General features: G+C 42.0%; 1 protein-coding gene across 1 annotated transcript; it reads right to left on the reverse strand.

Moving 5' to 3' along the window:
• Window positions 1-6,575: 6,575 nt before the first annotated feature.
• On the reverse strand, window positions 6,576-14,870 carry LOC147442036 (NADPH-dependent aldo-keto reductase, chloroplastic-like). The gene is made up of 5 exons (XM_086528372.1): window positions 14,633-14,870; window positions 14,355-14,536; window positions 8,559-8,799; window positions 7,147-7,326; window positions 6,576-6,946 (listed from the first exon to the last, which is right to left on the reverse strand). Exons 1-5 carry the CDS (start codon window positions 14,750-14,752, stop codon window positions 6,713-6,715), a joined length of 957 nt encoding a protein of 318 aa, XP_086384498.1. The 5' UTR covers window positions 14,753-14,870; the 3' UTR covers window positions 6,576-6,712.
• Window positions 14,871-27,678: the final 12,808 nt, after the last annotated feature.

Raw genomic sequence — 27,678 nt, forward strand, 5'->3', positions numbered from 1 at the left:
ACCAATGCCATCCGTTCTATCATCAGAATCACGACCAAATGTATGCTCCTCAACCATAGTTGACATGACCATCAATAAGGAAAACAACGTATCCTCATGCTGAAACATTTTTGATTGTTTCAAATTGCTTGCACCTCAATTTTGATGAAATGAAACATTCAAACCCTTTTTGAAACATTTGAAACTTTTTTGGTTGTTTCAAATTGCTTGCACCTCAATGTTGATGAAAGGAAACATTCAAACCCTTTTAGCACATTCCCAACTTGGCTAATCGTAGTTTCAAGGTCTCAAACCTATTTCTCAACCTAATGAAGCTCCTCTTATAGCTTTTCTCTCTTTGCGAGCGGTGAGGCAAGAGTTGCCTGAGGGTTGGATGCATCCCAACTAAGACAAAGTCGATAATGCAAATCACCAAACCTCGCACCACGTACACAATTCCAACAACCAACATCAGAGCCACAGGTGACGTAGTTGATGAGTGAATCACCTCTTATGGCTCCGCCAACACCACATTCAAGGCTTCGCCCAACTCTAGTGTCAAATTTTGTAGTGGCAACTCAATCGTCAAAGTCACAGATGCCTTGTCAGAGAAAGTTACAATGTTGGTACCCAAACCAAGAAAATGTCCACCCTTCACCATGGTGTCAGCCATTGCACTGATCACAGGCTACAACAATTGTTAAGCACTAGCATAGCTGGTAAGGAAAATTTACAAACGACGAGGTGTGAGACCCATACTCTCTCTCTCTCTCTCTCTCTCTCTCTCTCTCACACACACACACACATAGGTGCCAGTCGTGCTCTCTCTCTCTCTCTCTCTCTCTCTCTCTCACACACACACACACACACACACACACACACACAGGCGCCAATCTGTGTGTGTGTGTGTGTGTTCACACAGACATGCACTCGAGCGACTATAGGTCTGAACAACATAGCTTAAGTTTCCAAATTCCATTTGAAAGGTGCATTTGCACTGCAAGTCCATGCAAACGCTCCAAGAGCTGACGCGTGGAGGCCCTCTCCTTCTTGGAAAATTTTAAGCTCCATTATAAATAGTATAGATAGAATAGTTTAGATATAAATTGTAAAAAAATTTAGAAAAACATAGGTGTATGCCCTTCCAACTTGTGTAGAAAGAAAAAGGAAAAGTAGTAGGTCGCCCTTCAAATTTGAGGGCTATTTGTGATTCATGAACCTTATGAAATGCTTAATTGGAACCAATGTTCACAAATAATCAGTTTTAGTGTATTTTAACTGGCTAAATTTGCAAAATTACTCTCTCTCTCTCTCTCTCTCTCTCTCTCTCTCTCGCTCTCGTGCACGCACGCGCACGCACACACAATTACTTATTGCAGACACAGCGCTATGGGGTGTAACTGCAGTATATCAATTCTCCTTGCGTTTTCCCCCCCATGATCTCCAGGTGATGTGACTCGTGGTCTCTCTCTCTCTCTCTCTCTCTCTCTCTCTCTCTCTCACACACACACACACACACACACACACACACACACACACACACACACACACACACTCACACTCACATGCACATCAACAAAAAATAATGAGCCATGTTCTCTCTCTCTCTCTCTCTCTCTCTCTCTCACACACACACACACACACACACACACACACACACACACACACACACACACACACACACACACACACAAGGTGCGGTGGGTAACGAAAAATATGCATGACGGTTCTTTCTCTTAGACACACACATATACACACACTCTCAAGGTGAGCTTGGTCTTATTTTGTGTCAAAAACATCGTGTGTGCACTTACCAGGCACCTTAGAACTATGTTAAGCCATGCCTTGTTTGAGGGTGTGCATTCAATTTTTGGATTTCTAAAAGAAACCCTTAGTGTTGTGTTGGGTTAGGGAGACTTTCATTGTTTTTAGTGCATGATGGAGACTTACCTTTCATTTCACATCTTGACATGTCTTTACTTTTCTTGCATTCTATTGTTTTAGAATGCAAAAGTGAAGTTTTGCCTTGCATAATTTTAGTAAATTTCACACACACACACTTTTTTTTTTTGCATTCTATTGTTTTAGAATCCTATAGGAGCCGAATATAAGTGGCCAAGGATGAGAAAATTTCCATAGTAGACACATGCCCTGACATCTTCTATATCTCATGGCTTTCACTTCCTATGCAGTTAACTCCTTGTGTAGCTAATTTTCTATGTATGTAAACCTCGATTAATAACAACTATGATGAATCCATCCTTATATAAGAATAATTTTTTGTTGATGTCTATTCGATTCTTATCTTGCATGTGTTGTAAGTGTTGGTCAAGTGGTGTGAATTTACTTTCAAGTAGTACAAAGTGCTTAATTAATTCTTTCAAGTGGTTGTTGAGAAGTGCTAGAAAGTGTCTATCATCGGGCACTCAAATGCTTTCAAGTGGTGCATACTTCCACCCCTCCATATGGTCTTTGCTTGTGTATCTCCTCTATTGACGTTTGGGCATGTGAAAAGCAAGACAATAGTCTGCGTCTTAGCCCGTGCATATATGTTTGACTATATCATTGACACAATGAAAGTATCGAGACCCTTTGATGTGCATGCAATCCCACTCTATGTCTCTGTCAAAATCATTGATCTTGACCTCCCAAAATGAACAATTGACTTTTTTTGCATGTATGTGGACATTGTTTTTTGCGGGTTGCATTATATTGATGAAATGTGGCATTGGATGATATGCACTGCGCTATTCCATCAGGAGAATTGTAAACAAGATACCTACAAAAGCATGATGTTCCATGTAGTGTGTATCTTCCTTGACGCATTTGATTGAAGGCTTCCTTGAAGTATACAAGTTGAACATGGTATTCACAAACAGCAAGTATTGTGGTCCTTCAACTTGCGTATGAGGTATGACTTCAGACCCTCAAAGCATCTGAGGGAGATCCTAGTGTTAGAATGAGCCTCCAAAAATTGCATGTAGAGGTCTCCCAGTGACACAGAAGACACATTTAAAAATACTATGAAGTACTGGAAACTACTTGCAAGCACAATAAAACACATATGGATAGCTCTAAGAGGCACTTGGAAGCACATAGAGTCACTCACAAGCACATAACAACACTTGAAGGACTTGTTTGCACTTCCAATTACTCAAAATCAATCACGAAGCACTTTGAAGCATCGAAAAGAACTTGAAATCACTCATGAGCACTTGCAAGCATGAAAGCTTTCAAAAGCACTGGGAAGCATTCAACAACACGTGGAAGCACATGACAATACTCAAAGGACTTTCTTCAAAATCACTTTGAAGCAGTTTGAGCCCTTCAAACCACTGTGAGGTATTCAGAAGCTTTTGGAAGCACTTGAAAGCCTCATAAGCATTCAAAAGACCTTGTAAGCACTCAAAAACATCCATCATCACATGGAAGGATTTGGAAGTACATGACAACACTCAAAGGACATTCTTTAGAAGCACTTGGAGTTTTCCATGAGCTCTTCAAAGCACTCTGAAGTATTTGGAAGCACTTAGAGGCATTCAAAGAAGACCTTGGAAGCACTTAGGAACAAGAACTCGAAAGAATTCAAGAGTCTTCAGAAGCACTTCCAAGTACTTGGAAGCCTTTGAAATCTTTTTAAGGCACTACGAAGCAGTCAGAATCACTCAACAACACATGGAGGTACTCAAAGCACTTGGAATCAAAATTGAAGCACTTTGAGGAATTTGGGATCACTTGGAGATACTTCTTAGCAGTTGAGATAAGGTCTGCAATTGAAATCAGTAACCGTCTTAGTGATAGTCCATTATAGTACTTAACCATGCTATATAGGGCTTCTAGGACTTTGAAACACTTTTTAGCAGTTGAGATTGAATGAAAGCACTTAGTGAGAAGCACCTAGAAGCCCTTGGAGGCATGTAAATACTATGAAGCTCTCTTAAGCACCATAAATCATGATCAAGCACTTTAGTGCACCGACAAGCATTATAAAGCTCTATGAAGAACCATAAAGATTGATTAGGTATTGTAATGCACTGATAAGCACCCTTTGGAAGTAGCTATAAGCACTTAGAGGCACTGATAAGCACCCTTTGGAAGTAGCTATAAGCACTTAGAGGCACTAAGAATCATTTGTAATCATTCGCTAAGTTGTGACAAGTGCTATAAAAAATGATAACACACAAGAATGGATTGTCAAGCACTTGGAAGACCTTGAAGCATTTGAAATCATTAGGGGAAGCACTTGGATGCACTCATAGGCAATCATGAGCAATTGAAATCATTAATCAATCTTTGTCTGCAAGCCCTATATAGCATGGTTAAGTACTATAATGGACTATCATACACATGAAAATAGTTGGAGGCACCTTCAAGCACCGTAAAGCATTTTGAAAAGATTACAAGCATATATTAAAGCACCTAAATAACACATAGTAAATAATTATGACACACTCTCAAGATGTTCGAGCTACTATAATGAGGCAAATCGAGGGTAAATCAAGTAGATGAAGTGAATGTAGTACATGCACACTCTTGCCTATTCTTTTTTGAAACATCGTTCTTGTTTGGGGAGATGAGAATTTCCACCTACAGAATTGAAACACGATTTCCTTGATTTTGGTCGTTAAAGTGCTTCTTCTATGCAATTGATAGTGACAAGCGTCTAAGGGAGGTGACCCCTTCTCCACATCATGGTGGATCCAAAATTTGGCAGCAATATCATTTCTTTGATGAAGTCCTAAAGCTTTGGAAACATCTCTACTGCTCATTTTATTGTCACCTCCACTCGCTCCATTGAGGCATGCCATGATAGTAGCCCGTTTCAAAAATGGCTCATATTTGAATGAGGTGTCTTCACCTCAAATAATGTATGACAAATGCTAGAGAAAATGACTCTCTTAATTGTTTCGGATGTGTGTTGCAACATTGAGAACGTTGCATGAAGGAGAATTTGCTACAAAATCTTCATTTAAAGACCCTCGAAAAGCTCTTCTGTTTGATTACGCCAACACTTAGCAATTGATCCATAAATTTTCTTTGCCTCTTGCTTATCAATGTCACCATCCTCACATGCTCGTGCCATCCTCTTTTGAATGCTTCTTTGTTCCCACTTCTTTGCAGCCCAATAGTTTTGTAGACTTGGTAGAAGATCCCTTGGGATGTGTAGTAGGTTGTCATAAAATCTAATATCTACCTTACCCCAATGATTTTCTCATATTGAATTGAGCATTTAATATGGAAAAATAAACAGGAACAAGAGTTAGATTATAGACATGTGCTTTTAGATTTGGCTCAGCACAGGACCAAAGGGAGAGAAGGCAATGGGTCCAAAAAGGAGATGGTTTATCAAAGAGAAATGACCAGATAATGGATCTTAAAAGACCTAGGGGATAGCTTCATTGAAGAGATCCAAAGGTTAGTGTTAAAAGTCCTTAGACCTAGGACCTTAAGCAATCTGGGATTGACCTTGAGGTGGGAACCTTGCCCAAACTTGAGGTGCTTGTCGTGCTTGCTGACTAAGGTGCTTGAGGTACTTATCATGCTTGATAATTAAGGTGCTTGAGGTTTTTGTCATGCTTGATGATCAAGGTGCTTGAGATGCTTGTCATTCTTGAAGCCTAAGGTGTTTGAGAAGCTAAAGTCAATGGGATCCCTACATAAGAAGGGGCGAGCCTTGAAGTTAGGGGATAAGAGAACACACTCACACTCACTTTCAAGGCAAGCCAAGACTCACGAGGCAACAAGGACACATGTCAAGCCCCTACCCATGCTGCCCTCATGTAGTGCCTAAAGCCTATTGGTTGGCCTCTAAAGGGGTCCAATGAATTTTTTTTTCAATTAATTAATTTTTCAAGCATTATTCAATCCCTCTCCCTCAAATAGGAAAGGAGGACACTTGTTCCAATGCTACCCTTGTTGCTTGACATGACTAATGCATGTGATTGGCTAGTTTAGGGGAGGTCCAATCAAATCATTCCTTGAGCTAAAAGAGGGGATCCACCCAAGCAAGGAGGAGGGTAGCTTGCCCATATAATCCCTATCACACACACACTCTCTCATTCTCATTGTGTGCATGTTAAGAACTCCATCTCCTTCTCCAAGCTAGAGAATTTGAGAGTCTCCACCAACAACTCTTGGCTATGGAATACAAATCCAACCAAGAGCCATGCTCCAAAGTGCAAGCTTTCCATCTTCTTCATCTACATTACTATGCTACTATGCTATGCTAAGCTACAAGAGTAATAACAAGTGAGGAGACTATTTCTGTTTCGTATGTTACTTCTTCCTCTTCCCTTCCCTCACTCCCTGCTAGCTCTCTCCACCTTTGAAGATGTTTGAGGTCTTCAGGGATATGTTAATGCTTTTGCAAGTTAATTAAGGGCATAATTTTGGTGTATGAACGATAATTTTTAATTTACAAAACAACTCCTTCCCATCCTCTCTCTCCTCTTTGGCAACCCCATTTTGGAGTCTCATAACAAAACACGATAACTTTGAGAAAGTTTTATAGTGATGTGTAAACAGCTTTAAGCTAATAAGTTAGAGAAGCTTCTTGATTGAAACTTTGAAACAAGCAGTGGATAAGACAACACAAAGGCTTAAAGCTATTGATTATATAGCATCTTCTATTAGAGTTATTGATTATACGAGGAGCATTGTATGAAGGATATTACATCCAACATAGAACCAGAGTAGGATTTTTCCCGACTGCACCGACTCTCCTGTCTCTAAATCATAAGCCAAACTCTCCATCCCACAAATCTTCAGGACTTTTGTATGGACCAGATACCTGACTGCAAATGAAGCTACCATCAAAATTCTTCTTTTGCTCAATGCCGCTAATTCGTTGGTGGTCTTCATCAGTAAGATGCCAACCAAAAACATCAAGATTCTCAACCATCCTCTTTTTGTTGAAGCTTTTGGGAATTACACTCACTCCATTGTCCAGGCCCCACCTCAACACAACCTGAGAATAAAAAATTTAATGAACCTGCCAATCAAAAATTTGTGTAGAACAACAGAGTAGCAATGAAAAGCTCTAGAGATTGCCATCCCTTTGTTTTTTTCTTTGGTGTGGGGGTCTGGTAAACATCGCATTTTCAAAGTAGATTAATCGCTTGCTATCTGGATCAGATATAGAAGAAAGACATCAGCATCGGAAAATACCTGTGCTGGAGATTTTCCGTGCTTTGACGCAATGTCCTTTATGATGGGATTATTTAGAATTTCAGGAGTACCCCAAGACATGAGGGGAGCCCCTAATGGAGACCATGCACAAACATGCACGTTTGCCTTTTTACATGTCTCTCTGAGGAGCCTCTGCTGCCATTGGGGATGCATCTCCACCTAGCCACAAAAGCATTTTGATCATTCTGACAAAATAAGAGGATAAACAGTGCATCGAAAAGAGAAAAGCCTGAAAACAATAGCCTCAATGCTTTGCACCAAGTGCATTCAATCACAATGGGTCATAATTCAGTTAAAAGTTAATTACATCCCAATTTCTTATAAAGTCAGACAGCATGGCTCTTTTTGGGTAGCAAGATGAGCCACTTAAGCAGCTATTGCAGTTAAAGGCCAAATTAGTGAAACTCGAAGTCAAAAGAACGTGTGTAATGGGGAAAAAGTAACAACTTGGTGATGTGGCAAGGCCACAATCAGATCAGAAGAGGACAGAAGTGCACTGGCATCAATTATGAAAGCATTGACTTTGAGAGCCTTTCAGTCAGATATGGAAGCAGTTGCCTTTCGTGATTTTGAGCTCTTCGTAAAGCAAGAGGCCAAGGGCCTATAAATATGTGCCTTGTAGGAGCCATTAGAGCTCACTATTTTGTCAGAGTGGGCTCTCCCTAACAGTTGTACACACAACCAAAGAGCTTAATATAAAAAAAATACCGCAAAGGGCGCCTAGCTGAGGGGCTAGTGCATTTGAGTGGCAAACTCTGCCTCACTGTAAAGTTCTCTTTCAGATCAATGTTTAAGTACTTGCAGATTTGTTCCAGTTGTGTTGAAGTATGTGCCAGTCGATCTTTGCCACCCATGCTATGCCCATAGATGTTTACATGAGCATTGACTGGTCTATCGAGCTCCAGAATAGTATCCACCAAAGAAATCGGATTTGTTGTTTTGTGGAAAGAAGGACTAAAATAATCAATGCATTCTCACATGAAACCAGCTTGGATGCAGAGAGGTTGCACTAAGCACTATTTGAGAGTTTCCACTATCTTAAATGTTACTGTTTTCCTTGACCGTTTATCAAATTGATAATTTGAATATTAACGGACTGTTTCCAGCAGAAAAGCAAGCCGTTGATATTGATATATTCTTAGCACTATAGGTTGGTATGATATATACAGCTGATAGCCTGTCTTGTGTATATCTGGAAATTTATTGGGAGAGTAGCTTGGAGGATGGACACCCATCTTTCAATCTTTAGTCCATACATTTAAAGATATAATTACCTCCATTCCAATGCCCTAGATATGATTAGCTTCATAAAATGTGTCCTGCATTGTTTCTTTTAAAGCCTACTCTTAAGGCCTATTCACAGCGCTTTTAAAGCAGCCAAACTTTTTTACCTGATTCACAGCTGGTGGGATCTCAGCAAACTCAAGCAGCTCCATGATTTTCTTAGATGAAAAGTTGCTGACACCAATGGCCCTCACAAGACCTTGCTTCACACATGCTTCCAGGGCTCTCCATGTGCCCTGTAAGTCCAATGCCATGAGCTCATCAGGTTTTGGCCTACGATCTGCACCTTCCTTAAGCCGGATCGGCCAGTGAATAAGATAGAGATCCAGATAATCCAGCTGCAGCGCACTGCAAGAACAGAATCACCATATGAGTTACAAACTATCGAGTTGAAGCTTGTAAACAACAAAATATCCGCAGACAGAAAAATCGACATTAATATATCATTCAAACGGATTGGGAAGATATAGCATAGACACACAAGAAGTGTGTGACGAAGATCATCGGCAAGGCTTTATCTTGATAGACTGGAAGATCAGCTCAAACTGTTGCTCAAGCGACACATCAATTCCACAGCAAAAACCCAAATTTCTGCAAGTCTGACCTCTCATCAGCCAAGTTAAATGGTTCTGAACTCTCCATTAGCAGTGCTTCTCAACTCCCACAAGAAAACCGAATGACTTGTGCGAATTAATAAGAGCACTACTGGCCAAGCTTTGGGTAGTGACGGTTGTCCTTAGACTATCCAAGATACGTGGATCATACGGAGTGAATAACAAAGTATCAACTGCATGCTCCTAGTCCAACAAGTCAAGAGAAACAATGAACAGAAACAAATATGACGCCAGCTGGGCATCCCTGACCTCTAAATCTCTGATAGCATAGTAACCTGAAACGCGTCTTAAACAGCTGGGTGGGTTAGGGAGAGTCGGGGTGGGTTAGGGAGCACGAGTCGGGGTTTAGAAGAGAATTTTCTTTCCACGAGAGGGGAGGGGACAATGGTGGGACAAGGAGAATGGGAGATCAATGGGGACGAGAAGCCCAAATATAAGTGTCCCATGTGACTATGTCTGATAGTGACAACACTAGAAGCAGAACGATAAGAGCCGCAACTCCTGAGATCCACTATAAAGGAAAGCCCATCCTCTACAAAGTCCCCAATCAACCCAATCATATACCTTCTCAAAGTTGGGAAGCACATAGCCATTGGCTAACCTAATTGTCACGCCCACTCAATTGCCTCATAGAAGGTGAAGGTACTGTCCAAAATGCATATATCATAAACAAAGACGTCTGAGAAGTTTGAATGAGGTCAAGTAAGAAAGGCCTCAAGTGTGCACTAATCATCCGATGCACAATCTTATACACGAAAGACATGAGTGTAATCAGCCTCCACTTGCATAAGTAGTAGTCATCTCCGCATTCCAATAGAAGACAAATCAACCCAAAAACTGTGTGAGGCATCACTCCCGTATTACAGATACGCTGTAAACCCTCGAGCAAAAGATGGCAAATCATATCCCAATGCTGCGAGAAGAATTGGCATATCAGCCCACCTTCACCACGACAAGATGCACCATCAATATCATCTATTACATCATGCATCTCTTGCATAGAGAATGGAGCCATCATATGACACATGTACTCAGTAATCATAAGCCGAACATGGGACCCAGCCTTCTCTCTAGCCTATGAAATGGCATCAGTCATTTGGATCCGTGTGCAAAATGTCTGTCGAGTCACACAAAGCTTGAACACAGCTCCCAACAAGGCACTCCAATTTGCAAAGAAATGATACTGAGGTGTAGAAAGAGAAATCAGATTTCTCCAACTAAATATGATTGAGAGTCTCCCTAGTGTCAACCTCACGGCATCACGCTCACCTAAAAAAACATCATCTCGAAAATCCTCAAAATGTCCGTCAATATATCCCAATCTCTCATGTAACTCACTCTCTCTACCAAATAGATCACGCCATCTCATTTCAGACACATGTCTGCAAGCCTCAGATGATGATGCTTTACACGTGGCAAGGGGAAGGGCCAGCGGATCCACCATGACAGCAAATAATCTATGATCAAATCACTTGCAAAGACTAGCACAATGTCGGATCTCACAACACCAAGTCACGAACGTGTAAATTGTAATCCTCCTCCAGCCCCAATGGATACATGGAACCTCAACTGCAAAGAAACCAGTGCATGGTCAGACAGCACTGTCACGGGTCAGATCGTGACCCTCCTCCTGTCAGATGTTACCCAAGAATCAAATAAAATCTGTCCAATCTCTCTAAGAACTGCCCTAACTATCTCCAAAAACACACAAAAATTGCAGTGTTGCGAAGTACGAGCCAAGGAAGGTACAAGCCATGCATCCACACCCAAAACCGCAAAGAGAAATTTGTCCCAAGCATTTCTCTCAGAGCCAAGAATAGAAGGTATGGCAGGAGACACTCAATCCTCTACAGTCTCTACATTGTTGAAATCACCAACCCCCAACAATCCACGAGTCCATAGTAGGCAATACATCCACACATTGTTGCTAAAAACAAGCCCTAGCACGCACACACACAAAATCCCTATAAAAGCATCCTCAACCTGTAAGAAATCCACATAGCTTTGCCTAGAACCAAAGTGCCATGCTCATGCACACAATGTCACCAACACGATCCCACAAATATACATACACCACCACTGAACTGATGTGTCAAAATCGACCATGCGGAAGCGTACACATGCGGGGAGAATACACGAGAGAGAGAAACAGAGAGAGATATTGCTGAACCAACATTGAACAAACCTTGGCAATGAAATGATGATAATACAATGGGGGCTGGGGGTTGCTTATATAGCAACCTCAGTAAATTGCCTTACCCAGACTTTGACAAATAAGTAAAATAAATACCTAAAAGCCAAACTAAATAATGGGATCACATTGGGCAATTCACTTGAGATGCCAAAACTCTTCACACCCTCTCTGCAACTCATAGTGGACATCAATAATGAGACCAAGTTGATGAAGAAGCTACCATGGACACCCCAGCACCGGCCAAGATACTGGATACACCTCGGTTATGCTACCCTCAACTTTGTACCTGAGAATAATGCCATCTTGAGCATTGGTTGCCTTTTAGCAAATTGAACTGTAGACCAGACTACGTCCAAGAATCCCCATTCATGAACTGTGAATACAAACCGTTCAAACTACTTCCATGATAATGAACTCTTGGAACACATCATGTGCATAATCCGACCAATAACAATGGATTGGTGCACACTCATCCATAGTGTTTTAGATACGTCTGATAGGTTCCCTGCGAGATGCAAGTGCCTTGAACTCTGACCTACAGGTTCAAACACTGATAACTTGAACTCCAGCACAAGGGTCCAAATTAATTTACGAAGCACTGTTTGCCCCTCTCTGCCACTCACAAGTCTCTCTCTGGCTGAAGCTAGTGGAGACAACTGCACTTCGACTAAAAATTTGACGTCGAGGCCACTGTGGCCGCCGCCACGTGTGCCATGCCGATCTCCTCTGTCAAATCTTTATTACCGTAATCTCTGTCCAGCTTGCCTTTGTCTTTGTCTATCTGCAAATTCTTGCTTTTGCCTTTGGCTTCAAACTCCCAAGCCAAACAAAGCGTCGTGTCACAATTATAACAATTGTGGTCGGACCTTGCGGGTACCGAGGCAGCTAATTGAGTATTGGTACTGCCATCCTTATCAAGCTGCCTTTGCCGTTGTCCTCTAGCAAACTCGTCCATTTGCTTTTGGCTTCACAATCTTGAGCCAAACAATTTGCTGGTTTCCTTGAGAACGGTGTCAATGCATAGGTCACTAACTGGATGGTGGTCGATGAACTTTCCATAGCCGATAATTGGTCTTGGTCATTGGTACTCGAGCAAGGGGTGCGTACAATATTTGGAAATAAAGTTTCTTCCTCCTCGCACTCCAAAAGGCTACATAAATTCTCCCAAACCGCTCTAAAAAACTCCGATCCGAAGTTTAATTCCCTTGCAAACTGCCTTTACACCACCCAAAGCCGATCAAAAAACTTCCTTACATGCCCCTTTCTCGTGCAGTAGGGATTTTCCTTCATTGTCAAGGGTTGTAGCGTTTAAAGAGGGTAGCCAAAATCCTCTGCACTCCCTTCACTTGGTTGCATCTCAAGATGCACCGAAAACCGTAGAACTCCCACTCCGCCACTCTCAAAGCCTTTCAAAATGCTCGCCTAAAATGTTGGTATTGCCTAGGCAGCGTTTCAAAACGTTGTCACACAGCAGTCAGATGAGGGGCGGTGCCTCAATGGACTAGCAACGTTTCAAAACGCTAACCAACAAGGAGCTAGGAGTTTTCCTATCATCTCGAAATGCTAGTGGAAAAACGCTAGCTTCCTGAGCTCCGAAAAGCAGACTCCACGTGTACTCTCGGTGCTCCTTCTCATGACATCTCAAAACGCACTCCACAACATCGGCCTCTCTTCATGCACTGAGATTGCGAGCTTTTCAACACGCTACCACCGATGATAATGTTTTGCACTTGGGAATCTTGCCCACCAAGGTCCTTCACACCTTGCGTTTTACAGCCCTATTGATGAGGACTCCTTTTGGCCTTGCTAAAACACCAATCCAAAATTCTGATACCATGTCAAAGTCGATGATTTGGAAGCGTATAGATACGGAGAGGGAGAGAGAGAGAGAGAGAGAGAGAGAGAGAGAGAGAGAGAGAGAGAGAGAGAGGATACTGTTGAACCAACCAACCTTGGCAATGAAATGATGATAATCCAATGGGTGTTGAGGCTTGCTTATATAGCAACCTCAGTAAATTGCCCTACCTAGACTTTGACAAATAAGTAAAATAAATACCTAAAGCCAAACTAAATAATGGGATCACATTGGACAATTCACTTGAGATGCCAAAACTCTAACATGATGCTCATCAACTGGTCTCCCGCACGTATGAGAGGCACCAAGTAAAAGCTTGCCACCTCCACAATAGCTTGTAGCGCAAACAAAGGCTCCTCAGCTTCAACAGAGCTTATTGTTAGCTATATAGATGAAGGCAAGAGATGGATCTAGCTATTGTCTGCATGGGCCTTATAGTTACAACTAGATCCCACGTCTCCCCTCTTGGATTACCGCAAATATATATATGATAGAAGATTTGAGGTGTTTTTTTTGGAACCGAGAAATAGTCATCATTTTTTGGTTTTGTTGAGATTGTGAGACTCATATTTGCCTTTGGTAGATTAGTCATGACTTGTGGTTGAAGATTTAGTAAAATCTAACAATCCATAGTTGTGTAAAATGATGATTTACATGATTAGAAGTTACATTCTATAATAAACTTACCTGTTTCTTTGTTCATGTTGTCTCAAACTACAAATAGTGTATGTGTCCTATAAATAACTTATCCCTATTGTGTCAAACTACACATAGTGTTAGGATTACCATTACCTTGTTAGAGTTTTGGCATCTCAAGTGAACTGCCCAATGTGATCGCATTATTTAGTTTGGCTTTTAGGTATTTATTTTACTTATTTGTCAAGGTCTGGGTAGGGCTATTTACTGAGATTTCTATATAAGCAACCCTCAACCCCCATTGTATTGTACATCAATTATTCATTGCCAAGGTTGGTTGGTTCAGAGTCTCTCTCTCTCTCTCTCTCTCTCTCTCTCTCTCTCTCTCTCTCTCTCTCATCTTGAAGTACCTAAAAAACCATACCATTCAATATTGCACATCTAATGTATTGAACACGACTACATTTCCACCTTGAATTAACCGTGCATATTGGACCCCGTGTTTCAAGGTGCACATGCGACAAACATAAAGATGGGACACCACTAGGAGCACAAGTTAGACAGGTTGGTATTAAATCTAGTCTAAGGGTTGGAGCAGAAAAACCTGAGGCTGTTGCGCAGGGCAGGGAGTACCCCGTCCGGATAGGCATCAGTGCACCAAAGCTTGGAGGTGACAAAAAGAGTTTCTCGTTTCACTAAGCCAGTCTCCATAGCGTCCTTCAAAGCCTCCCCAAGAAAGCCTTCACTATTGTAAAGCTTAGCAGTGTCAAAATGCCTATATCCCACCTGCAGGGAGAAGGAATCTCTCTCTCTCTCTCTCTCTCTCTCTCTCTCACATAAAAGAGAGAGAGAGAGAGAGAGAGAGAGAGAGAGAGAGGGCACCTCTACAGCTGCAGAGATAGCTGTCTCCCTTTGGTCAAGGGGTAAGGCTCCGTCGGAGCCGGTGCCGAGGCCTACTAAGGGCATGGAGGCCCCTGTGTTGAGAACTGCGTACTCCGCCATTCGGAAGTAGAGACAACGAGACGAGCTGAAAGGCCATAGCTCAAGCTCTACATATAGGTCGACTGGACTGTCTGCACAGACGTAAGCAGAGAGTCTATACACGGCACCGAGAAAAATCTTAGTGAAGGGTTGGTTTTGGACTCCTTAGAAGATTTAGAAAATTTCTCATGTAGGAAAAGGGACCTTTTTTCAATGTTTTTCATACAATGCATAACATCATGAGGTCGTGCTCGGGAGGCACCCCATACCTAGCTAGGTACGATTGGGGGCAGGGGACCGCCGGCCCCCCCGGTCTCTTGCCCCCAATCGTGCCTAGCTAGGTATGCCGTGCCTCCCTCATAGAAGCTCATGATGTTAATGAAGTCATAATGTGGGAATGATTGTGAGAATCTGTCCAAAACTTCTTGTGTATGGTCACGCGAGGCATAGTTATCTGTAATTTTGACAGATAACTATGCCTCTTTCATGGTCACACAAAGCTTAGTAGGGTGCATAGTAAAACTAAGCCTATGCTTTTGCATAAATCGGCATGGTTGCACAACTATGCAAAAGAGTATTTTAATTCGCCTGCTTGCTGCGCAATTTGTTCAGGTTAAAGATATTAATTTAACGTTTTTGAGCGACGTGGAGGCAACCCAATGGCCCATGAGGCAGGCAATGCCAGGGTCTCTCTCTCTCTCTCTCTCTCTCTCTCTCTCTCTCTCTACTGGCGTGAGTGGCATCCTACTGCTTTATCTGCAGGTGGTGGTCAACACAGATTTCTTCACATCGTGTGACCACGAGACAATTTGTTGCCGTTTTCTCTGTTCTTGCAAGTGCATGTTCGTCCTTAGTTATCCATTACGGATAACTAAGCCCGTGTGACCACGCCCTTAGTGAAGGGTTGGATTTTGGGTGCTCTCTCGACCATTGGATTAAGCTTGCCAATTAGTGCCACATGACAAGCTAATGATAAACATTTTTTATTATTTCTTTTAAGCTCTTTCTTTAAAGAGAGGCATTGAGTAGTGTGTCAAACACAATCTCTCTCATCCTCTTTCATTTCAAGTTCTTACAATGCTTCCAAAGCCTTAGAGAAGTGTTGGGCTAGGCATACTTTCAATGTTTTCACTTACCTTAAATGTTATTTTGGTTTTAAAGTATTAAAAGAATATTTTTATTTCACCTTTGATATCACTTCCTCACATGGCTTGACTTCTCTTACATTCTATTCTTTTACAATGATAAATTGAAGCTTCACTTTGCATAATTCTAGTAAGTTCTACACACACACACACATATATATGCATATATGTACATATATATATACATACATACACACACACACACACATATATATACATATGTATATGTACATATATGCATATATATGTGTGTGTGTGTATCGGTATATATATGTATATATATGTGTGTGTGTGTGTGTGTGTGTATACATATATATATATATGTATATGTATACATATATATATATATATACATATATATATATATATACATATATATATATATATACATATATATATATATATATATATGTGTGTGTGTGTGTGTGTGTGTGTATCGGTACATACATATACATATACATACATATGTATATGTATACATATGTATCGGTACATACATATACATATACATATATATGTATATGTATATGTATATGTATGTACCGACACACACACACACACACACACACACATATATATATATATATATATATATATATATATATATATATATATATCAGCATTCTGCATCCCATTAGCATCACAATCTCCTTTCATAGCAAGGAATCCTCCACGATAGCAAGCATAGAGCTGTGAGTGACACATCATCGTCATCTTTGAGCTTACTAGTTTAAGCTAGTTGCATGCTTGGAGCCATCTGTGGCTCACACACAGTGTTAGGCAAGTCCCTGGCTTCAATACGTGTGGTAGAAGCCCACACCTACACAACTATCGGTCGAGGAGGAAGAAGATTTGTTATAATGAATTTTTAAAAAAAGTGAATCCGGACATGGCGTTTTAGTGTTGGATGTCAAACTGAAACTAGGAGAGCTATGCTAAACAAGACACACCTTATTTTCCAATGGCATACTATGCAAAAGTTGGTAAAAAATATTCGGCAAAAGACACCCTAAACTTGTTTTTAGAGTTTTGGAGGGCTTAGACCAATCAAGAGCTAGCCGGTTTAGACCAGAGATAGTGCAAACTCTTCATGATGACATTTGAAAGCTAAATGCTGAAAAGCGGCTACCCTCCTACAAACATATGGAATGCAAATGAAACATGCTTTCAAGGATCGTGTAACAAGGGCATGAATGTTCTCACCAAAAAGGGTGCAAAGGCCGTGTACGACATCACATGTGATTCTAGAGAATGCATGACAGTTTTGTGCTGTGTGAATGCTGTTGGTAATGCATTTTTGTTCAAGCTAAATTTGAATAAGACAACCAAGTGGAATAAATATATTCAGCATCATTCTAGTAGATTGTGGGTTGTGACATTTAAATATAGCAGGCAAAGAAGTTCCTTCATACTATATCTTTAAAGGCAACCAAATAATTCTTGGGGAGTAGGCCAGGTGGCCGTGGGAAACGGCCCATATCACTCCCTCACTTTCCTCTCCACTAACCCCAAACCTACTGTGTAGTCTGCTTCATCCCCTTCCCCCTTCTCCTACTCTCTCTTGCACACTCGCACCTACGCACACAACAATTGGTATCAGAGCTCCGGGCACCCAACTCCCGAGCCTCGGCTTCCGTGCACACAACAACCCCAAGGAAGCAATTGAGCTTGAAGCTCGGCAATCGGATTTGTAAGGAGTTTTGGACTGCAAATGTCGAGCAGATGTTCAAGCCTTTGCACGCAGCAGCAGGATTGCAAGCCTTGAAGCAGCAAGGCTTGGTAGACAGCGAGTAGGCATTTTGCAGAGAATCGAAGGAATGAAGCCTTGTATGCAACGGCTTGAGAGCGAGCATCCGAGGCAGGCTTGAATCGAGGTGAGGCAATCGAGCAGCAGGTGGCATAAGCTTATGCAAGCATTTGAAGGCTTAGAGCACTCGGGCACTCAAGCAGAACAAGGCATCTGCAACTCACAAGCTAATTGACCTGCAGCCGATTGGAATCGGGCAAGCAAGAGGAGCAGCCAGTGAGGATAGAATTAGGCTGCAGATGCGAACAGAGATCGACACACACACACACACACATTGCAGTAGAAGCAGGTGAGAAGGAAATTGGGAAGAGCAGTCAAGGGAACTTGTAAGGAGTACTCGTGCTGGGCGCTCTTTGGGCAGGATCGGGGCATCTGCTGCAGGCCGAGCATAGGAGAGCAAGTTGAACAGCTAGGCCCGTGAGTAGCAGGAGGGAGTATCGAGGGGGAGAGTCGGTATAAGCAGCTGGAGAATAGGCTCTCAGGCAGTAACTTGGCATCGAGGGTAGTCAAGCAATTGCAGCGTTGCAATCGAAAGGAGCTCACACACACGGTGTGTGTATAAGCAGCAACTTTGTCAATGCTTCTTGCGGAGTGAAGACGCCGCGAGCAGTCCCATTCAGCACCATGTTGAACAACCGGCGCGCGCGCGCGCACACACACACAATCTCTTGTGTGCAAGTAGTTGTTCCCACCGAGCCTGCGACAAAATCCCCCGACCCCTCACCTCGAGCTCGTGTAAAGAAAGACAACTTTTCAGAAATTGCAGCTTAGAGGAGAGAGAGAGATAGAGAGAGACGGCATCCTCTCTCGGGTTTACGACAACAGCATCCGCTTTGCTAGTTTCTCTCCGCGGCTATCTTACCCTTCACCCTAGCTCTTGGCATTGGAGAGCTACTCCCGGAAAGCTCTTTTGACGCTGATTTGATGGTTCAGCACCTGCTTCGAGCGTAGGCGTCTGCGGCTACCCGGCTAGCCACTCTCGTTTGACGGCGAGAGACGACACCGACATCAATGATTTGCTGCTCCGCATCGGTACATCATTTTACGGCACCATTTCTAGTGCACCGGCTCGGCATTACTTACACATTGCGGCAGATTTTTCGACATCCGACCCGGCACCGGTTTCACGCGGACGAATTCTACCGTGATCGACAACTGTACTTACCACACACGGGTGAGGTTCCTCTACCATAGAGGAGTGACACCCGACATCGGCACCGAGTGCACCGATCGCGCTATACAACACGATTTTTAGCTACGACACTTTTGGCGGCTATTCGACTAGCGCATTTCTACGCGGCGGCAGAAATGGGCACATAGCGACACCCACACGCAGGTTATAGGTTATAGGGGGTTTTTCAACCTTTTCACACATAGATTCTCTGAATTACCAGACACAGCGCTTTCACATGCGATTTGACAGTCATTTCAACAGCAAATTCTCTGCGGACAAATGTGTTGAACAGATGCATTTTTCTGTGAGCACACCTAGTGCTACTGAGTTCTTTTGAGAGTAGATATCCCCGCAGGGATCTCTTTTACTGCATGCAGCAGTTCTTGGTGCCCGTTTGAGCGTGTTTTACTCATGTACGTTGAGTTGCAGACACTGCCCACTGTACTACGTGTGGAGCCATTTTTGGCTATTTTGACAGTTTTTCTCGACCGTTTCTGAGACTCAGATTGGAAGAGCCCTTTCTGATACTGTGGCTAGTCCATTTGTGTCTGCATTAGCCTTTGGAGGGTCGATAGTTTGAGGTTTTATTTGAGCTAGGGTGTGCTCGAATGTTGAGACGCTTTCGGTGATATAAGTAGCTGGAGTTCCCCTTTGCAGTACCCTCGCCATAGGATATGTATCTAGATGGTTATTTATGCTTTTGACGCCAAGTTGGCGGTCACACAATAGTGGTTTTGTGCAGTAGATGCTCAGTTTGTACAGTTGGCACATTCATGCGTATTTTGAGTTGAGTTTTGACTCCTCATACAAAAGAGACTCTGTCGGATTTCCTTCCAGCGAGTCGTAACTTTCATTGTTGGCACTTTTGAGTCTATTTCGGATGAGATTTTACTCTCGATACAAAGGTTACTTTGCCCAAATTTCTACAGCTTCTTGCCCTAGTTTGGCACCTCTCAAACCCTCTTGTCAGTGATGGCTTCTTGTTTAAAAAAGGAGGAGTATTTCATTCGCAAGTTTGATGGCAACAACTTCACCATGTGGAAAGAGTGCATGAAAGACGTTTTGATAAACAAAGGCCTCTTAGAACTGTTGAAAGAGCGCGCAAAGGATGATGACTATACGCAAGCTGAGTGGGAGCATTTGGATGAAAAATCCATGGCTACGATACGTCTACATCTAGCCGAGTCAGTGTTCTTCACTATCATATGGAAGACAACAACCAAGGAACTTTGGGATAGCTTATGTTCAGCATAGGAGAGCAAAAGTGCATCCAACAAAGTTTTTCTCATGCAAAAGCTTATGAAGCTCAACATGAAAGAAGGTAGCACAGTTTCTGGTCACTTAAATGAGTTCAACTCCTTGTTCAGTCAACTAACATCTCAGGGCTTTAAGGAGTTTGACGACGAACTCAAGTCTATATTCTTGCGATGCTCTTACCCAGTTCATGGGATATCTTTTGCGCAGCCATTAGCAGTTCGGCTCCGAATGGCAAGTTAGAGTTCAATGCTGTCACAGATGCATTGCTCATTGAAGAGATTCAACATAAATCTCTCGATGGTGCTAGTCATGGAGATGCATATATGGCTGGCAGTTCAATGAAGGCAAGAGACCGTGACACGAAAAAATACAGAAGCAAAAGTAGAGAGAGAAATCCTCGTAGTCCTAGCAGACATGGGAACCAAAGTAGAGACCACAATGCAAGAAATGTCAAGTGTTACTATTGCCACAAGAAGGGCCATTACAAAAAGGATTGTCGCAATTTCCTAAGAGTTAAGAAAAACATGCAAAAGGATAATTTTGGCGAAGGCAAAAGTATGGTAAAGATTGAGGAGCTCAATGTTGTTGAGTCTCCCATACCTACCACTGCAGTAGAGGACGATCCTCCTCCAGTGATGATCATTATGCCCACAGTGAATCATGCCGAGGTGACAGCAAATCCCTCAGATGTTCTCATTTTCACTTCAGATCTCACTCCAGATGCTTTGGTTGCACAGGATGAGGGTTATGCACATAATTGGATTCTTGATTCTGCACTACAAGAGGTCCTTCAATGTAGCGACGCTCATAGTGCGACGCTCAAATGGGAAAAAGCCCGGCGTCGCTATATAACAAAGACTATAGAGACGCTCATAGAGACGCTTATAGCGACGCTCATAGAGACGCTTATAGCGACGTTCATAGAGACGCTCATAGAGACGCCGACCCTGTAAAAATAATTTGAGGGCACCCGAAACTCAGATCTGTAGATCTGAGTTTCGGCGCTCTCTGCACAATAGGTATACCTGTCCCCCCCTGCCCCCTCCCCCCCCCCCCCCCCCCCCCCCCCCCCTCTCTCTCTCTCACACACACACACACACACACACACACACATGAGGAGAGGAGGGAGAGCCAGGTATGCTCCCTCCCTCTCCTCTCTCTTATGTTCCCTTCCCCTCTTTCATTCTCTCTCTCTCTACACTGTGTGTGTGTGTGTGTGTGTGTGTGTGTGTGTGTGTGTGTGTGAGAGAGAGAGAGAGAGAGAGAGAGAGAGAGAGAGAGAATGTACACACACATATGTAAACAAAGAACACACACATACACATTGAGAGAGAGAGAGAGAGAGATAAAGAAATGAAATGAAATGATGTATTTAACGTCTTCAAAATGCCAAAATGACTTATGAGACCAATCCGATAAACTCCTTGTGGATCTAGTCTAATGTCTAGGTACAAACATAAAAGTGAAGTGGAAGACTAAAATCATCATCATCTTCATCAATTTCCAACATTGGGCATTGTCTGAGAAAGTGGTGCATCGGTCGGTGAAGAGCTTCGTCAATGTCTGCCTTTGTAAATAGATGTAATGGGTATCTCCCATATCATGCTAGAGTAGACTTGATTCTCTGATGGAGCCTCGATTGATATCGTGGACGTCTAGCTCTCCCGAGCTCAATGGCTCTTTCAACTAATATTTTAGTATGAGAGAGAGAGAGAGAGAGAGAGAGAGAGAGAGATTGAATTATCGTCCACGGAGGTCATATATGACCCATGAGAATAAAAACACAACATTACAACAATTGCTTCTCAGTGTGGGCTGATACATATCAGTTAAGGATTGAGGGTCCATCAAGAGGGTAGAGTAGGGAAAAAGAGAGAACAAAAACCTAAGGGTCAGCTGAGAGGAGAGGTTTGGGTTTTTGAAATTCCTGGATGATCGCTTTGCCACCTTGGTAGACTGCCCATTTGCCTTGCTTGCATGCTTTTTGCATTTTCTTGAGCTTGCTTGCTTTACTCTTGAGTTGATTCATGGTCCATTCTTCTGCATTCCAAAGCTTTTTTCCCTTGAGAAGACGAGATTCACGTAGCAACTTCATACGCTCATCTTTGTCCTTGAAAGTGAGTATGCAATGCTTGGGTGGCACATGTCTATGTGTATCATTGATCCAAGCAACAGTTTCGGGCTTGATGTAGATAGGTTGAAGAATGTCATTGAGCTTGGTGATTTCTTCTTGAAGGGTGTCCTCCGCGGTACACCACGATAAGTGTAGCCCCCCAATGCTGACCTTGAGGCCAAGAGATACTTGTAGCCGAAATTCTTGTAGGGCCGCCTATATCTTGGTGTCAATCTTCTTATGTGTTGTTTCATGTGATTCTTTCTCCACTGCCACTTCGACTGCGTTTTCTTTTTCAAGCAGAGCTTGGCTCTCTTCTTCCTTCGCATCTTCAAGCTTTCGTAAACATTCTTTAAGACTCTCCTTTATGTCTCCAAACTTTTGACTTTACAACGCTATATACAAAGCTAAATTTTGGAGGACCTTAAATTTAGAGTCAAGTCTCTTATTTCAAAAGTTTTTGCGTACAAGCTTGAGAAGGATAGGTACAAGGCATTGCTAGTAAAAAAGTCAGCCTTGAACTTATGACTTCTTGTGACTTCTTCTTGTCCTTGCTAACACTTGCCCAATATTTTTGCACAAGTTATGCAATGTAAGACGCTTTGTAGATTATCTTTTTGTCCCTGACGTTCCTTCTTTTCAAGATTTTATGTACTTGAATTCGAGTTCTATAGGTGGAGGAATTTATCCCAAGGAGTTTTGTGAACTTAACTGTACCACAAAGAGTGATTGTTGTGCCTTTTTAGACCTTAATATTTTTCAGACGGTTTGTATATCTGGCGTTTCTTCTTGCGGTTTTTTCTACGGCTTGCCATGCGCGCTCTTGCCTTTGCCTAAAGCTTATCTAATCAACTATAAATGGTTTGGGCAAGCACACAAACCATTTCCGAAGTCCATTTGCGTTTCCGAAGTCCGTTTGTAATTTTTCGTAGAAAAACGAGAACGGACTTTAGAAACGGCTGGTATATTTGGCGTTTCTTCTTGTGGTTTTGTCTACCGCTTACCATACGCGCTCTTGACTTAGCTTAAAACTTACCTAATCAACTATGGATGATTTGGACAAGCCGTCGACAAAATCGCAAGAAGAAACGCCAAATATACAAGCTGTTTTTGAAGTCCGTTTGCCCAAACCATTTATAGTTGATTAAGTAAGCTTTAGGCAAAGTCAAGAGCGCATATGGCAAGCCATAGATAAAACTGCAAGAAGAAACACCAAATATACAAGTAGTTTCTGAAGTCCGTTTGCGTTTTTTTGCAAAAAAACGCGGACTTAAGAAATAACTTTTGTGTTTGGCGTTTCTTCTTGAAAATTTGCCTACGGCTTGCTATATGCGATATTGACTTTTCCTAAAGCTTACCTAATCAACTATGGATGGTTTGGGCAAGCGCACAAGCCGTTTCTGAAGTCTGTTTGCGTTTTTCCATAGAAAAATGCAAACGGACTTCAGAAACGGTTTGTGTATTTAGCGCTTCATCTTATATTAACTTTGTCTAAAGCTTACCTAATAACCTATGGATAGTTTGGGCAAGTGTTGAAGCCTTTTCGGAAGTCCGTTTGTATTTTTTCGTGGAAAAATACGAAGGACTTCAGAAACGGTTTGTACATTTAGCGTTTCATCTTGCGGTTTTGCCTACAGCTTGCCATACATGCTATTGACTTTGCCTAAAGCTTACCTAATCAACTATGGATCGTTTGGGCAAGTGTTGAAGCCGTTTCCGAAGTTCGTTTGCGTTTTTTTGTAGAAAAACGAGAACGGAATTCAGAAACGGCTTGTATATTTGGCATTTCTTTTTGCGGTTTTATCTACGACTTGCCATACACGCTCTTGAATTTGCCTAAACTTTACCTAATCACCTATGAATAGTTTGGACAAGCACACAAGCCGTTTTTGAAGTCCGTTTGTATTTTTTTGTAAAAAAATACGAACGGACTTAAGAAACGGCTTGTATGTTTGGCGTTTCTTCTTGCGGTTTTGCCTACGGCTTGCCATACAAGCTCTTGACATTACCTAAAGCTTACCTAATCAATTATGGATGGTTTGTGTTTTTCGTAGAAAAACGTGAACGGACTTCTGAAACGGGTTGTATATTTTTGTCGTTTCTTCTCACGGTTTTTTTCTATCGCTTGCCAAACGCGCTATCCACTTTGCCGAAAGCTTACCTAATCAACTATGGATGGTTTGGGCAAGTGTTGAAGCCGTTTTCTAAGTCTGTTTACATTTTTCCATAGAAAAACACAAACGAACTTCAGAAACGGCTTGTGTGTTTGGCGTTTCTTCTTGCGGTTTTGCCTACTGCTTGACATACGCGCTCTTGACATTGCATAAAGCTTACCTAATCAACTATGGATGGTTTGGACAAGCGCACAGGCCGTTTCTAAAGTTCGTTTGTGTTTTTCCGTAGAAAAATAAAAACGGACTTCAGAAACGGCTTGTGTATTTAGCGTTTCATCTTGCCGTTTTGCCTATGTCTTGCCATACGCACTATTAGCTTTGTTTAAAGCTTACCTAATCAACTATGGATGGTTTGGGCAAGTGTTGAAGCCTTTTCGGAAGTCCGTTTGCATTTTTTCGTGGAAAAACACGAAGGACTTCAGAAACGGTTTGTAGATTTAGCGTTTCATCTTGCGGTTTTGCCTATAGCTTGCCATACACGCTATTGACTTTGCTTAAAGCTTACCTAATCAACTATGGATGGTTTGGGCAAGTGTTGAAGCCGTTTCCGAAGTTCGTTTGTGTTTTTTTTGTCGAAAAACGAGAACGGACTTCAGAAACGGCTTGTATATTTGGCATTTCTTCTTGCGGTTTTATCTATGGCTTGCCATACATGCTCTTGACTTTGCCTAAACTTTACCTAATCACCTACGAACGGACTTAAGAAACGGCTTGTATGTTTAGCGTTTCTTCTTGCGGTTTTTCCTACGGCTTGCCATACAGGCTCTTGACATTACCTAAAGCTTACCTAATCAACTATGGATGGTTTGTGTTTTTCGTAGAAAAACGTGAACGGACTTCTGAAACGGGTTGTATATTTTTATCGTTTCTTCTCACGGTTTTTCCTATCGCTTGCCAAACGCGCTACTGACTTTGCCAAAAGCTTACCTAATCAACTATGGATGGTTTGGGCAAGTGTTGAAGCCATTTTCTAAGTCTGTTTACGTTTTTCCGTAGAAAAAACACAAACGAACTTCAGAAACGGCTTGTGTGTTTGGCGTTTCTTCTTGCGGTTTTGCATACGGCTTGACATACACGCTCTTGACATTGCATAAAGCTTACCTAATCAACTATGGATGGTTTGGATAAGCGCACAGGCCGTTTTTAAAGTTCGTTTGCGTTTTTTCGTAGAAAAATACAAACGGACTTCAGAAAAGGCTTGTGTATTTAGCGTTTCATCTTGCGGCTTGCCATATGCACTATTAACTTTGTCTAAAGCTTACCTAATCAACTATGGATGGTTTGGGCAGGTGTTGAAGCCTTTTTGGAAGTCCGTTTGCGTTTTTTTGTAGAAAAACGCGAAGGACTTCATAAACGGCTTGTATATATTTGGCGTTTCTTCTTACGGTTTTATCTACGGCTTGCCATACGCGCTCTTGACAGTGGTCGATGATTGGACATGAACCCACACCATACAAGCACGAGTATGCGGACAAAAAGGGCTTAAATGTTCTTATGGACATTCAGAGTTATCGCTCCGACTTGGGCAATATTTAACCTTACACTCTTACATTTGTTATATTTTAATAATAAGCTAAACATTAGATTGTTTTGTAATTATTTATTTATACTTACATAAAGTCTTATTGTGTTTTTTTTTTTTGCAGTATCCGACAGATGTGCCGCTCGGACGCGATGAGACGTCAGATTAGTTGGCATCAAAGTAGCCGTAGCTAGATAGCACTAGTTTTATTTTTTTCACAGCGTATATTAGAAGATGACGTGTGTACGTCAATTTTTAACTATTGGCCAACAATGTATTTTTTCAATAATTAATGACAACTGCGTTGTAGCTAGTACATTTTAATCAAAGCTTAATAATCAAGTTATTTTGCCTATGATGTGTATAATTTTGTCAATTTATTACTTTGTCAATTCACTTTTATCGATATACTTTTGTCAGTTTTGCATCTTAGTTTTGGAAACTTTATGTTCAAAATGGTTGATGGGGTGGCAGGGTAATGTATGCCCTGCCACCAAAAAAAATTATTCTCGGGCGTCGCTATGTACGTCGCTATTTTTGGACTTGCAGCATCGCTATTTGCGTCTCTATGTGCGTCGCTATTAGTGTCTCTATTTGCGTCTCTATATGCGTCCCTATTTGTGTCGCTATTAGCGTCTCTATATGTTCTCTATTTGCGTCTCTATTTACGTTGCTATATGCGTCTCTATATAGCGACGCGTATAGAGACGCATATAGAGACGCTAATAGCGACGCAAATAGAGACGCAAATAGTGACGCTCTCTTTTCGACGCGCATAGCGACGCTTATAGTGACGCCGGGGGTAAAAAAATCCCCGTGTATTTCCGTCGCTAAGGCCGTCACAACTGTGAAGAACCTCTTGTAGTGCTGGTGCAAGTTTTCATGTCACACCGCATAGAGATTGGTTTTTCTCTTATGCATCCATACATGGCATATTCAAGCACTACAAGAGGCTATTCATATTAGTGACGCTCACACAGCGACGCTCAAAAAAAAATATCCCGGCGTCGCTATGAGCGTTGCAAATTTACAAAGAAATTTGCGACGCTCATAGCGACGTTGGCTGGGCTAAAAAAATAACCGAGCGCGCCCAAAAACTCAGATCTCAAATCTGAGTTTTTCGGCGCCCTCAAGCAAGGAGCAGGTAACGCTCTCCCTCACTCTCTCTCTCTCTCTCTCTCTCTCTCTCTCTCTCTCTCTCTCTCTTTCTTCTCCACACACACACACACACACACGAGGAGAGGAAGGAGAGCCAGGTATGCTCCTTCCCTCTCCTCATTCTCATGTTCCCTTCCCCTCTTTCTCTCTCCCTCTCTCTCTCTCTCACACACACACATACACACACACATAGTGTTTTTGAGAGAGAGAGAGAGAGAGAGAGAGAGAGAGAGAGAGAGAGAGAGAGAGAGTACAAACAAAAACAAAAACGCACACACACATACATAAACAAAGAATGCACACACACATTGAGAGAGAAAAAGAGAGAGAGAGAGCATGCATAAACAAAAAACGCACGCATTGAGAGAGGAAAAGAGAGAGAGAACATGCATAAACAAAAAACGCACACATTGAGAGAGGAAAAGAGAGAGAAAACATGCATACGATCCAAAAAAACGCACACACATTGAGAGAGAAAGAGAGAGAAACTAATTTAACGTCGTAGAAAACTAATTAAAATTAAAAGACCTAAAGATCTAGCCGACGAGGAGTTGAACTCAAGACCTATTATTCAAGAGGGAAATGGCATAATCAATC

Source organism: Adiantum capillus-veneris, chromosome 14, assembly GCF_014529385.1.
Source record: "Adiantum capillus-veneris isolate H3 chromosome 14, ASM1452938v2, whole genome shotgun sequence".
NCBI classification, from domain to species: domain Eukaryota; kingdom Viridiplantae; phylum Streptophyta; class Polypodiopsida; order Polypodiales; family Pteridaceae; genus Adiantum; species Adiantum capillus-veneris.